Raw genomic sequence first — 11,793 nt, 5'->3', positions numbered from 1 at the left:
TAGGCTCCATGTAAAAACAAAAAGGGAACTACAAGCTTCCCGTTTTCAAATAAACCAAGCATATCCAACCCTGGAAACAAAGCATTACCATGGTTACTGCCAAGTTAGAATGACCTACTGGCTCATTCTATGTGGTCTACTGATTGTGTTCAAAATAATAGAAGTGAGATGTATTTTAAAAAAAACAAAACCAAAAATAAGACTGGTAAATTTATTTTCAGAAACAGAAATGCATTATAGAGGGAGAACATGCAAACTCCATGCAGAAAGACCCCAGGCTGGGATTCGCACCCAGGACCTTTTTGCTGCAAGGCAGCAGTGCTACCAACTGTGCCACTCTGCAGCCATAAAACTAGTTATGTTTTCCTCTGTAAAGTATTTGAATCATTCTGGTAGATCAGCCTGTTATTTTCAGCAATTCCATTTCTGCCCTCTCTTCGATCAGCATTTCAGTCAAAGAAGCATCTTCTTCTGGACGTCGCCTGGAACAATATTCCTCTGCTTCATCCTTTAAATGAGGAACCAACCGCTTGACAGCTAGAACTTCACTGACTGAATTTCACACTATTATTTTGAACACACCTCCTTTTAATTAATGGCTACAGCAGGCTGCGGGTCATGTCTCCACTACATCTAGAGCTAAATCAGTTTAGCACCTAGAAATATTTCCACTAAAAACCGCTGAGTCGGTCTGATGTCGCTATTTTAAACATGATCTTAAGTGTTGACGAGCGTTAACCGTCTGATGGCTAAGAAATGAAGATCAGAAAGGCTTTGACTTGTCCAGGTTAGCATTGTCTGAGATGGTAAGACAGGATAAACTGTACTCTAACTCCAAACTGTGCGTAAACCTTTGACCTCAGTGGCCAAATTCAACTGACAGGCCTTCATTTCAGTCTGAGTGTCTTTATGCTCTCGAGCACAGGAATGTTTTTCTCAAATGTCTGTTTTCAAACTGCAAGATAATCCCTCCTGGCGCCATATTTGTTGACATAGTTACAACTAATGGGTCAATCATGACTATGACACTGCTGCAGAACATAGTGGTGAATGATCTTTCCTTTTATAAAGGATGTTTCTGAACGCTACAAAAACAGCCTTGGTGTTTGTTCTGCCCATATGTCTTGAAATAATTATTTTATTGTTATCAGACCAGAAGTAATGGAAGTTCATATTTTCTCATTGCTTTTGTCCAGATTAACTCTGATCTCTGAAGGACACGGATCAGAATCCATCATGTCATGCTGTGTATCTGTGTTCATCACTCGCTGTACCGGGTGTTTCTTACACAGCGAAAAACTTCACGTGTAAATTTTCCATGTTTGTATTTCTCACTAAAATGATCTGTAAAACAGTCTATTTTTGAATTCTGTGTCACACATGATGCTGAAGTTACTTTAAGAATGTTTACCGTCGATGGAAATGTGATCTTAGACATCCAATGCTGATTGTTTTTTTTTTAAGGTTCCTTTTCATTGTAGCTGGATTCAAATATGACTTCAACCACTGAATTGTAGACTTAGCTGACCTGTAGAGAACATCAACATTGCAGTCAGTGCTGCCTTGAATTGTGATGTTTACTATTTGAAGAAACCAGCATGATTTTTGCACAATTAAATGCCATACCACTTACTGTCCTGAATGTAATGTGTCTTTATTAGGATTCACTTGAGAGTTTGAGCTCAAACAGTTTAAAAGATGAGTTGTTAAAACAAGTTGATCTTTGTTTTAAGCAGAAGTGACTCAAAAGAGAAAATCAGTAGGAAAATGATCAATTTTGACTACAAACTGAAGCAGGAAACACTAAACCAGAAACGGGTGATCATTACTTGTGTTGCATGTTCCCTTAAAGTCAAAGTTGAACCTGAAAATACCATCTTCACCATGTTATAGAACCAGTGGGATTATTTTATATGCTCAACAAGCAGGTTACTGTTAGCAGTTTAAAGCTGCACCGATTGCAGATTTTTGGCCGATTTTAAAAAAAAAAAAGCCTGTCTTGCCAATTCCGGTTTTAGTTAATTTTTCTTCTTCAGCCATTAATTGCAAAACAAAAGGTTCTGATTCACTTTCAAAATGCTTGAAGTCCAGGGTGAAGTTTCTAGGCAGTCATGACTCTGGGAGTGAATCTGAATCTGCAGCAGTTGATCTGTTTTCTTTAGTACAAAGTTTGAGCAGCCGCCTGGGAGACGGTAGAGCGCTCGTTGCCTTCCCTCCCCGATAAATTTTTTATGTGGATGCCAATTTAATTTTTAATTTTTTTTAGTTAGTTCCTGCTCTAATGACTATGGTATTGTTGTGCTGATGGAGCAGCAGACTGGAACTCCATGGGCTGTTGAGGGGAATATAGAGACACCAGAGGTAATATTAAAAGCTGCTGGGTTTCCTGAACTTCTCAGGCTAATCTCCATGCCGCGCTGCAACTAAGTTATTGATTCAAAATGAGCCCCAAGAGTTTTGAGTGAATGTGCTGAATGGCACATGGTACAATTGTTGGCGAATTTTATATAAATCTTAAGTCTGAATTTTATTCCTACATAAATCTGAATCATTCATATTTAGACAAGCCCCTGCATTTCTCACATCTTGTACTTGATATAAAACACTGTAGTGACATGCTAACTCAATGTGACAGTCATGGTGTGTGTGTGAAAGATTTATGAACAAAAAGTGGAAATGAACCTTTTACTAACTATGCCTAAGGATTACTGCAAAGCTGTTGGGAGAAGATTCCCAAAAGGAATTCTAACTTTTGGGAACCTTATGGTAATTTGAACAGTTTAAGTCTTAAAGGGGCAGTATGTGATTTCCAGCCACATAGTATTTAATAGCACAATCAAGTAATTGTTACCTTTGTTATAAAAATGCTACATTAACAAATGACTTTGAAGAAATTCAACTTTATAATTTAGTGCCTTGAAATTGGGCCTCTGTCTCTTTAAGAGACTTGCTCTGTCCAACACTCCACCTTCAGGAAGTCATCACAACATGGCTCCTCTATTAACCCTTTAACAATTTTAACCAGTGTTGCTCTGAGAGGAAGCTCCTATGAGCTCAGCAGATGCATAATTCCCTCAGGTGTTTGCTGATTGCTCCTGGCTAGTCTGAAGGAGCAGAGTGGGAGGGGCTTTGTGAGGCAGAAGCTTTGAAGCTTGGAAACTGCAACTCAGGAGTTGCGCCTGTCCCACCCAGGTGTTTTGCACAGCTGAACAGTTGCCAGGGGAGATTTAAGGATCATGAAAGAATGAAGGCAACACTCCAGGTATGTTTTTGATGAGGGAATAAAATCCTGATGTAAAGTTTAAAAAATATATATTTTACACAATACTACCCCTTTAAGGTATCAGATACCATCATTGCGGACTGACAACTTAAAAGTACTTTTATGCAAAACATCGAGACCCAGTTCTTTAAACTGAACCATGAGACACCAGTAAGAGCAGAGACACAGGGTTGACTTTAATAGATTTATTTTTCTGACGTGTTCTTCCCCTAACCATCCCCTGCTTCTTGTTCTTGCGCTCGTAAGAAGCTGGCCTTTTTCTGTGCAACGCGGTTCTTCCTCTGTGCCAGGGATAACTTGGCGCGGTTCCACCTGCCAGACGACAAACAAAAAGCCAATTCATTAACATTCACTACATCAGCCGAGAAAAAGTAGGCCCATCTACAAAAGGCGATCTCCATGCAACACAACACCAGGAATCTGCCATTAAACACACGCAGCTGTTTTATAAAAAAGACTACACTTCTGAATCCACCTGGAACCCACCTCTTCTTTGTGACATCTTTTTTGGGTTTCTTTTCATGTATGGGATTGGCTCTGATGGCGGCGTGAGCTTTCTTATACATCTCTTCTACCTGAAAGCAGAATTGCATCATTTGAACAGTGGATTGGCAACATCTCAGACTTCAGAAGGATTTGCTGTGCTTCTCTCAGCCCCGTCTTGAAAAGGACAGTGGACATCAGCCGGTGCAAATGAAGGACCAACTACATTTTGCTCAGCATATGTTTATCATCACCGAGAAGCAAATTCGAGGACAAGAGATGAACAGCAGAATGTTTGGTAAAGTTGGCTTTCTTTCTGAGTGGCGAGGTGACCCTACCGTGTCCGGTGTCACTCCGTTCTTGATGAAGCGGGAGAACTGCTTCTTGTAGGCGTCCTCGTCCTCCTCCATCAGGTAGGACATGTAATCTGCTACGTTCATGCCCATGATGTGCTTTCGGTGCACCTCCGCGTTGAACTCTTTGCTCTCTGCGTCGTAACCAGGGAAGCGTTTCAAGCTGCACGGAACAAGACAGAGTCAGGAAGTGAAATTCAGACTGATTCTACTCTTCCTAATAAAACCTAAGCCAACAGACCAGCAGGAACCCGGTTCTACTTGTCTGCTTCGGTTCAGCTTGCTTCTCTCAGCCCCGTCTTGAAAAGGACAGTAAACATCAGCCGGTGCAAATGAAGGACCAACTACATTTTGCTCAGCATACGTTTATCATCACCGAGAAGCAGAGAACCAGCGAGACGGGGTGGGACGTCTTGGACTAGTTTGACCATCTGCATGTATGAACATGCATCAGCACAAAAAGAAGGACCAGTTATAGACACGCTGCAACGTGACATCGCATGCACAAGATCCCGTCCCCCAACTTCCTGCTCAGGCGAATATATTCGTAAAATAAACGTCAAGCCTAAAAACATAAAGCTAACATAGAATGTTCTGTTCTTTGTGGGGGAAATGTTTGTGTGTTTTTGGTGTTGAATCCTGATACTTTAATGGCATTGTTGCCAGTTGCCATGGCAACGGGCCTGTGTATAGCCTAGCCGACACGGGGTCATAAAAAAAATGTGCGTGGTTCTGTTTTATTCAATGGTTTTTCAGAACAAGAAAAACCATTGAATAAATGGTTTATTAACCATTTATTCAATGGTTGAAAACGTCCTATTCTGACGTTTCAGAATAGGATGACACTTAGGTTTATACAGGTGAAGAAAAAACAATAAATGCTTTTGGCAGCACACTGCAAGACATTTTTAGTTGAGCTTTAATAAGCTCCTCCTGTTACAGGCTGCTGATCAGCAGATACAGTTACCCTGTACAGTGAGGGAATCTTCTCTTCTCTGTAGAATTTATGATGATCATTTTTGGAGCCAATTGTGTAACAAACCTTTCTATGTTCAGAATGTGAATAGGATAATGAAGGTATGTGGATTATCTGCCTGTTTTTACTCCAGTTCTTTAGTGGCTGTGTGTTGACATTTATCTGGCTGCCAGGCAAACACATTCTGGTGAAACTTTAACTGCAAATGCCGTTGATGCAGCCACATGTTTCATGGAAGTTCTGCTGTAAATATTAACCAGCTGTTCAAAAGAAAAAGGGACAAAACAAGTGAATCACTTTCCAACTCTGTCCTGTCCACGTGTTTACTTCCACAAATCCAAATTAGCAGAAGCTAATGAAAGAAGCCAGAAACTTGAATACACACAAGACTAAGTGACTCTGAAAGATCAAATCTGATTATTTTTAGACAGCCAGTCAGGAAATAATTCAACCAGATGTGCTTTATTAAATGTTTTTTTATATTTCATACAATACTGTGTCAGTATTTCTATATTCACTTGTATTTTTTGTGTGTGTGTGTATATATATATATATATATATATTTTTTTTTTTTATTATTTTTTTCATGATAATACATGAAAAATTTGTTTTTCATGTATTGGTTTGTTCTTTGGTAGTTGTACCAAAGAACAAACCAAACAAAAAATGTATCTAAACTGTATTAACTATAGGAGTTATTTTCACAGGGTATTCCGCCATCTGCTGACCGTTGTAGTTGTGGAGTCTTTTTCATACTGGTAGTCTGACTTATTAATAAAAGATTCATTTTCATGCGCTGTCCAGTCTCCTGCAATTTATTTATCCATATATTATACAAATACAGACTGGCGACCTGTCCAGGGTGACCCCGCCTCTCGCCCGTAACGTTCGCTGGAGATAAGACACCAGCACCCCTCCTGACCCCACTAGGGACAAGGGTGTACAGAAAATGGATGTATGGATGGATTATACAATTAAACATAAGCACTCAGTTAATACGTTGATTTTCAGACAGTTTTCTGCACCATATAGTTAAGATTCTGATCTGAAAGGTGTGGCTGAAATGATGCTACCTCTGTTTTTTTTCAGGTGCATTATTGAGAAATTATGTCTATTTTGGGGGGTGTTAAGTTCCAAGTTTTATTTTCCCTTTCCTAAACTCAGAAAAATTCTGCACAGGAAACCCGATAAATCTGGACTGAGTTTTCTGCAAACAGCAGATACAGAACATCCACACAGGTCTGTCGGTACCGCTGCCGACTTCAGAGGTGGTCTGACCCAAACCATGGGAACCAAGGCTGAGACTGTCTGAATTGTTGCTCTTGCTTCATTAGTTTGTGTAGTTTAATCCAGCAGCCTTCTGAATGTCTGAGGAAGCTCTGCTCCTTCCAGCCCAATCTACTCCCTGCTTTGATACAAACATTTTCTAACACACACACACACCCGTCACACTGACCTGTGAGGAATGGCCAGGCCTCCATCCACTGCCCCCTTCAGGGCTCCAAACACCTTGTTCCCTGTGGTGGTTCTGGCCAGCCCAGCATCCAGGTAGCAGGTGAAGGCGCCCGGCTGCCCGTCCACGCTCTCCACGTTGAACTCATCTCCCGTCACCTCCACCTGGCCCTCGTACACCTGATCCATGCCAAACTTGTGCAGCAGCTATGAAGAAAATAGTTGGGTTTTTTTCATTGTTGTTTCGTTTTATTTTGTTGTGACTTTTGGTCTGTCTAATTCAGTTTGCTTTAATTAGCTTTTAGTGTCGATTTGCAATTCTTTCTTAATTATTGGTTAATGTTTAATTTTAGTTTAGTTTTTATTAGATATTGTAGTAGTTTTTTATGAAAATTTATTTTTTAAAGATTTTATTGGCTCTAGTGGCCTTTATTTGATAGTTAATTGACAGAAAAGTTGGTAATGAGGCAAAGGTTGCCAGGGCGGGAATCGAACCTGCGACAGCTGCGTTGAGGACTAAGGCCTCCATACATGGGTTGTGCTTAAACCCTGCGCCACCACAGCACACCCATTGTAGTAGTTTTAGTTTGTTCATATGGTGCATTGTATTGTGATTATGTTTACACTGATTGGGTAGTGAATGCTCAACACAAGATTCCATTTTGATAAAGTGCATTAAATTATTGTTGAACAACTGACTGGTGTTTTCTCCCAACTTTTGCTGTCACCATTTTGTGGACTAGCGTAGCGTAGCCACCAGGAAGAGTATGGAGTACCGTGATTAGCCCACAGCCGAGGTAAACTGCTTGTGTGAGTGAAAAAATAAACAAATTTCAAATCTTTTCGAAAGGCTAAACGAAGGATAATATATCTATAACTTCAGTATGTTTCAGTTAGTTTTACAAACACATAATATAGTTCCAAGTTAGTTATTCTTTTCCCCTCATTAATTATTCATTTCAGTTTTGGTTGGCTTTGACCTACAGTAACCTTGGTGAGAAGAACGGCTGTGGAGGTTCAGAGGTCAGATCCTTCTGTGGCGGTGTGCTTACCCTGCGGGCCAGCAGCAGCCCGGTGCAATACGCCGCAGCGTAGTTGGTGAGCCCCACGTTGATCCCGTATTTGGACAGCTCATGGGAGTAGGCGGCACTCACGATGTGATCTCCCTCGATCTTTGAGTAGGCAATCTGGATGACGGGAGGAAACAGAAGATGGTAGATTGGATCTATTTTTTTTAAAGGAGTGTTTAAGTGTGTGTGTGCGTGTGTGTGTGTCGGGGGGCTAACCTGGCAGCAGATATCCCTGTTGGAGAGTCGGACGATCAGCCGGTACTTGGGGGTGTTGTACTTGTTCTTGTCCTGAATAACCAGCCGTTTGCGGGCGTAGAAGTCCGTTTTCCCCTCTGATAATTCAATAGGATGCCGAGTCAGCGGCTTATTATTCCATAACTACCAATTAATCTGATTACACCTCTATTTTTTAATCAAAATACTTGAAGCAAGCTATTATTTATGTATCGTAGGTTTTTGGAAAACAAACGGAATACAAGAAATTTGTAAGAGGAAGAACCTTCATGTTGCGTTTACTGACCTGCCAATCACTGATCAGAACCCACCCAGAGAAAGCTAGCTACACAGCTCTGCAGTAGCAAACTTTCAATTAATTCACTATACCATGATAACATTTAACAGCTGATAACAGTAGAACTATAATCACAGAGAATTTCATTAGTCTTATTATTAGAAATGTATAGATGATCCCAAAACTGTGATGAATTTTCGCATTTAGGGCCACAACTCTTGCAACATTTTATCTATGACCAGAGGGCCAAAAATGACCCCAGATACTGTCATTTTTACCTATATATATTTTATTCCATTTGTTTTGGAAACAACTTTTTCCCCCAGCACATAAACTACACTCTATAGCAGGGGTGGGCAACTCCAGGCCTTGAGGGCTGGCCTCCTACAACTTTTAGATGCATCTCCATTTCAACACACGAATCAAATACTGAGGTCGTTGGCAGAACTCTGGAGAACCTGACTGCACTTAGGAGGTGATTCAGCTGTTGGATTCAAGCGTGTTGGACCAGGGAGACGTCTAAGAGTTGCAGGACACCGGCCCTCGAAGACCATGATTGCCCACCCCTGCTCTATAGATATTTTCTGGGAATCACAATTTGATGCCTGTTAGTTGCAGCTCTTTACCTCTTCTTCTTCTGAATTTCACTTCATATCTCTTGAAGTAGGCTTTATTTTTCACCACCTTGACGAAACCCTGCGAATACACACACGCGTCAGTTTAACACTAAAGACAACATACCAGAATATAAACAAACTATTATCTGTTGAGGCTCAACCAGAACTTTTAAATTTCTGGAAAGGCTCCAGGATGTCAGCGGAGGTCCAGTCAGCCACGAGTCGCCACGCTGGAGATAAGCGGCTCACCGGCCAGAAACAAGCAAGCATCCGCCGGCATCCAGCTCCATCCGCTCCTCACACAGCCGGGAACACCGCTGCACCATCATACACATCTCCACATACTCCGCCTGCCCGATATTACACAAATATGAACACTATACACTTACCATTTTCCCCTTGTTTTCACTCCTCTTCCTCCACAATTCAAGGAACGGCCTGCAGTACACGGAAAGCTGCCGCTTGCAGTCACTACTTGTCTTCCGGTAAAGCGCCTATATTGTCTTGCGGCAGCGCCACCTGCCGGATTAGAAGAAAGCTTCGTCCACAGACGCCTACAGAGGGCAGTAGGACACAGCGGTGTGATTCAGCAGTACCACCTGTATGGAAGTAAATATGTGCCATCAGAATTTGAATAAAAAATGCATCTGAAACTTGAATGTTGTATATCTGCGCTTACTTTTTCAATTTCAAAATTAATTCAGAATACAATTTTGACCTAAAAAAAATTCAGTGTCATTATTTGTACGTGTCTGCTATTTTCATTTGTAAAAAAAATTCACATTCCTATTTCAAAGTGATGACATTTTCAATATATATATTTTTCAGTGTTAAAAAAAATCAGCATATAAAAAAATTCAACTTTTAAAAATTCTAATGCAATATTTTCAGTGTCCTCAAAATGCAACTTGCTCAAATTCGCCGTCTCAAATTCAACATCTAAAAATTCGCTGTACAAAAATGGCGAGGTTACTTCAGGTCACAGACATTAGCAATCGTTGTCAGATTTCAACACCCAGCCAATCANTCAGGTCACAGACATTAGCAATCGTTGTCAGATTTCAACACCCAGCCAATCACATGACCTAAGCGTCATATTGAAGAAATACCAGCATCACCGAGGCTAGCGACCATGGAGGCGAACGCAAACCCCAACGGTGAGTCTATGCTTTCATAATTCTGTAGTACATTTTATTTTGCGCATGAACTTTGATACATGACATTAAAGCTTGATTTAAAACACGGGTTTGGGCCGTTGTTAATCTTACGCCATGTAACGCTGGCATATTAGTTCTCGCCACCTGCTAGACCCCGCCCCCTTCCCCCCTTCTCTTGGCTGTCCCACACCCAATTTTCCCGTTTTATTTAAAAAAGGAATATCACTTGCGCCAAGTCTAGAATCTTTAAAGATAACTGATGGGTGGCGACTTTCCGGGTTGATTGTTTGTTGTCTTAGGTGAGACTGAGACAAGCAGTCTTAGTAAAAGTCGTAATTTTCCAGGAGATGCTACCGCTAATGTAGCTAACATGGCTGCCTTGTATGCTTCAAGGAGGGGCTGTGAACTCTTCCGACATTAATTATAACCACAACCCCATTCTCTTCATCTACTGTATTGTTCATGTGACTTCATTTATGAATAAATTAATACATTTATGGTCATTATAGCGTCATCCAAACGGCTGCTTCTCTTATCTGACAAGTGTTGATGTATATTAATTTACATTCTTTTTACTTTGCGGTACAAAACGTCGTTCTGTTACCTAGCAACATTAGAAACAACCTCCTTTGTTTTTTCATTTGATTTTAACTCATTTTCAAGGCAGTGATTTCCTGCCTTGAAGCAGGAAAACACTGCCTTGAAGCCCTGGGAGGCCTGATGGAGCCGCTGACTTAATTTGGATTTAAGAAAAGTGGAAATAATTTATATTTATTTTAATTTTATTTCTTGATTAGCTGTTTTTAAGACTAGTTGTGGGTTTATATTAGCAGTTCACTGGTGATGTTTTCCCATAATTACCCAGTGATATGTTTACTTTTCCTGTCTACTTAACATCTTTTAATACAAAAACACGGTGGACCGCTGGTGGACCGCCTCAGCGCCCTGACCACATTCTAAGCCCTGGCTTAGAAAGTTTTCTGGGGGAAACCCTGTTTCAGAAGTTTTCTAGTTGCCCTGCTGAGGTAGTGACATCAATTTGTGACATCACACAAATTGATGTCACAAAGAGAATTGATGTCACAAAGAGAAAAAAAGGCAATTCCTAACAGAGAAATAGATTGAGCAGTTTTTTGATTTGACCAGACAAAGCATCAAGAATGAGTGAGAGCAGCACCGCAATGTCTTCTCAGAAGGAACCACAACCGACCTTACCTAGAGAGGCAGAGAAGCTTGAAAGAATATTGAAAAGCGTCAGCATGATATCTCTTGAGAAACAAACCCTCAATAAAACAATAGAGGACATGAAAAGTCAAATTGCCAAAATGGAACATGCTCTACAGGAAAAAGATGAACTGCTTCGGGAAACGGACAAGTTACTTCAGAAAAAAGATGAAGAGCTAAAAAGCAAGTGTGAAGCAAACGCAACCCTGATGCAGGAGAACGCGACCTTGAGGCAACAGAGCAAAATTTATGAGCAAATGAGCGACATTTTTCAGCGCAAAAATGAAGACTTAGAGCAAAAAAGCACGGCAGACAAGCTGAGGAGCGACACGCTGGAGGAGACCATGTTCCATCTGCAGGACGATCACCGGCAACATTTGAGAGAATTACGCGCCCTTGAACAAGACTTCGAGCGCTTGACCGCGGCAAGCAATGTCTTGACGCAGCAGAATTCCCACTTATGGAATCGTAAAGCAACCATGCAGAAAAAAATCAACACCTTGAAGCAGAATATTAGAACCTTGGAGCAGGAAAACACCATATTGGAGGAGGAAAACACCAACTTGAAGCAGGAAAACACCAACTTGGAGCAGGAAAACACTGCTTTGAAGCAGGAAAACACCCTCTTGGTGCAGGAAAACACTGCCTTGAAGCAGGAAAACACTGC

General features: G+C 41.0%; 1 protein-coding gene across 1 annotated transcript; it reads right to left on the bottom strand.

Moving 5' to 3' along the window:
* Positions 1-3,453: 3,453 nt before the first annotated feature.
* rpl5a (ribosomal protein L5a) lies at positions 3,454-9,246 on the bottom strand. Its single transcript, XM_008433367.1, has 8 exons — positions 9,135-9,246; positions 8,755-8,824; positions 7,834-7,949; positions 7,600-7,734; positions 6,552-6,754; positions 4,105-4,282; positions 3,770-3,858; positions 3,454-3,595 (listed from the first exon to the last, which is right to left on the bottom strand). Exons 1-8 carry the CDS (start codon positions 9,135-9,137, stop codon positions 3,493-3,495), a joined length of 897 nt encoding a protein of 298 aa, XP_008431589.1. The 5' UTR covers positions 9,138-9,246; the 3' UTR covers positions 3,454-3,492.
* Between the last annotated feature and the right edge of the window lie 2,547 nt (positions 9,247-11,793).

This window comes from Poecilia reticulata, linkage group LG17, assembly GCF_000633615.1.
Source record: "Poecilia reticulata strain Guanapo linkage group LG17, Guppy_female_1.0+MT, whole genome shotgun sequence".
Lineage (NCBI taxonomy): Eukaryota > Metazoa > Chordata > Actinopteri > Cyprinodontiformes > Poeciliidae > Poecilia > Poecilia reticulata.
Note: the sequence above shows the minus strand (reverse complement) of the source record. Positions and strands in the feature narration are given on the sequence as shown.

What these genes read in the sequence shown, in the direction of transcription:
- rpl5a (XM_008433367.1), bottom strand. An exon ending in ACAGGGATATCTGCTGCCAG is followed by an intron (nt 7,735 to 7,833) that starts GTTAGCCCCCCG and finishes CCCGTCATCCAG; the next exon opens with ATTGCCTACTCAAAGATCGA. An exon ending in GGCCTGGCCATTCCTCACAG is followed by an intron (nt 4,283 to 6,551) that starts GTCAGTGTGACG and finishes TGTTCCGTGCAG; the next exon opens with CTTGAAACGCTTCCCTGGTT.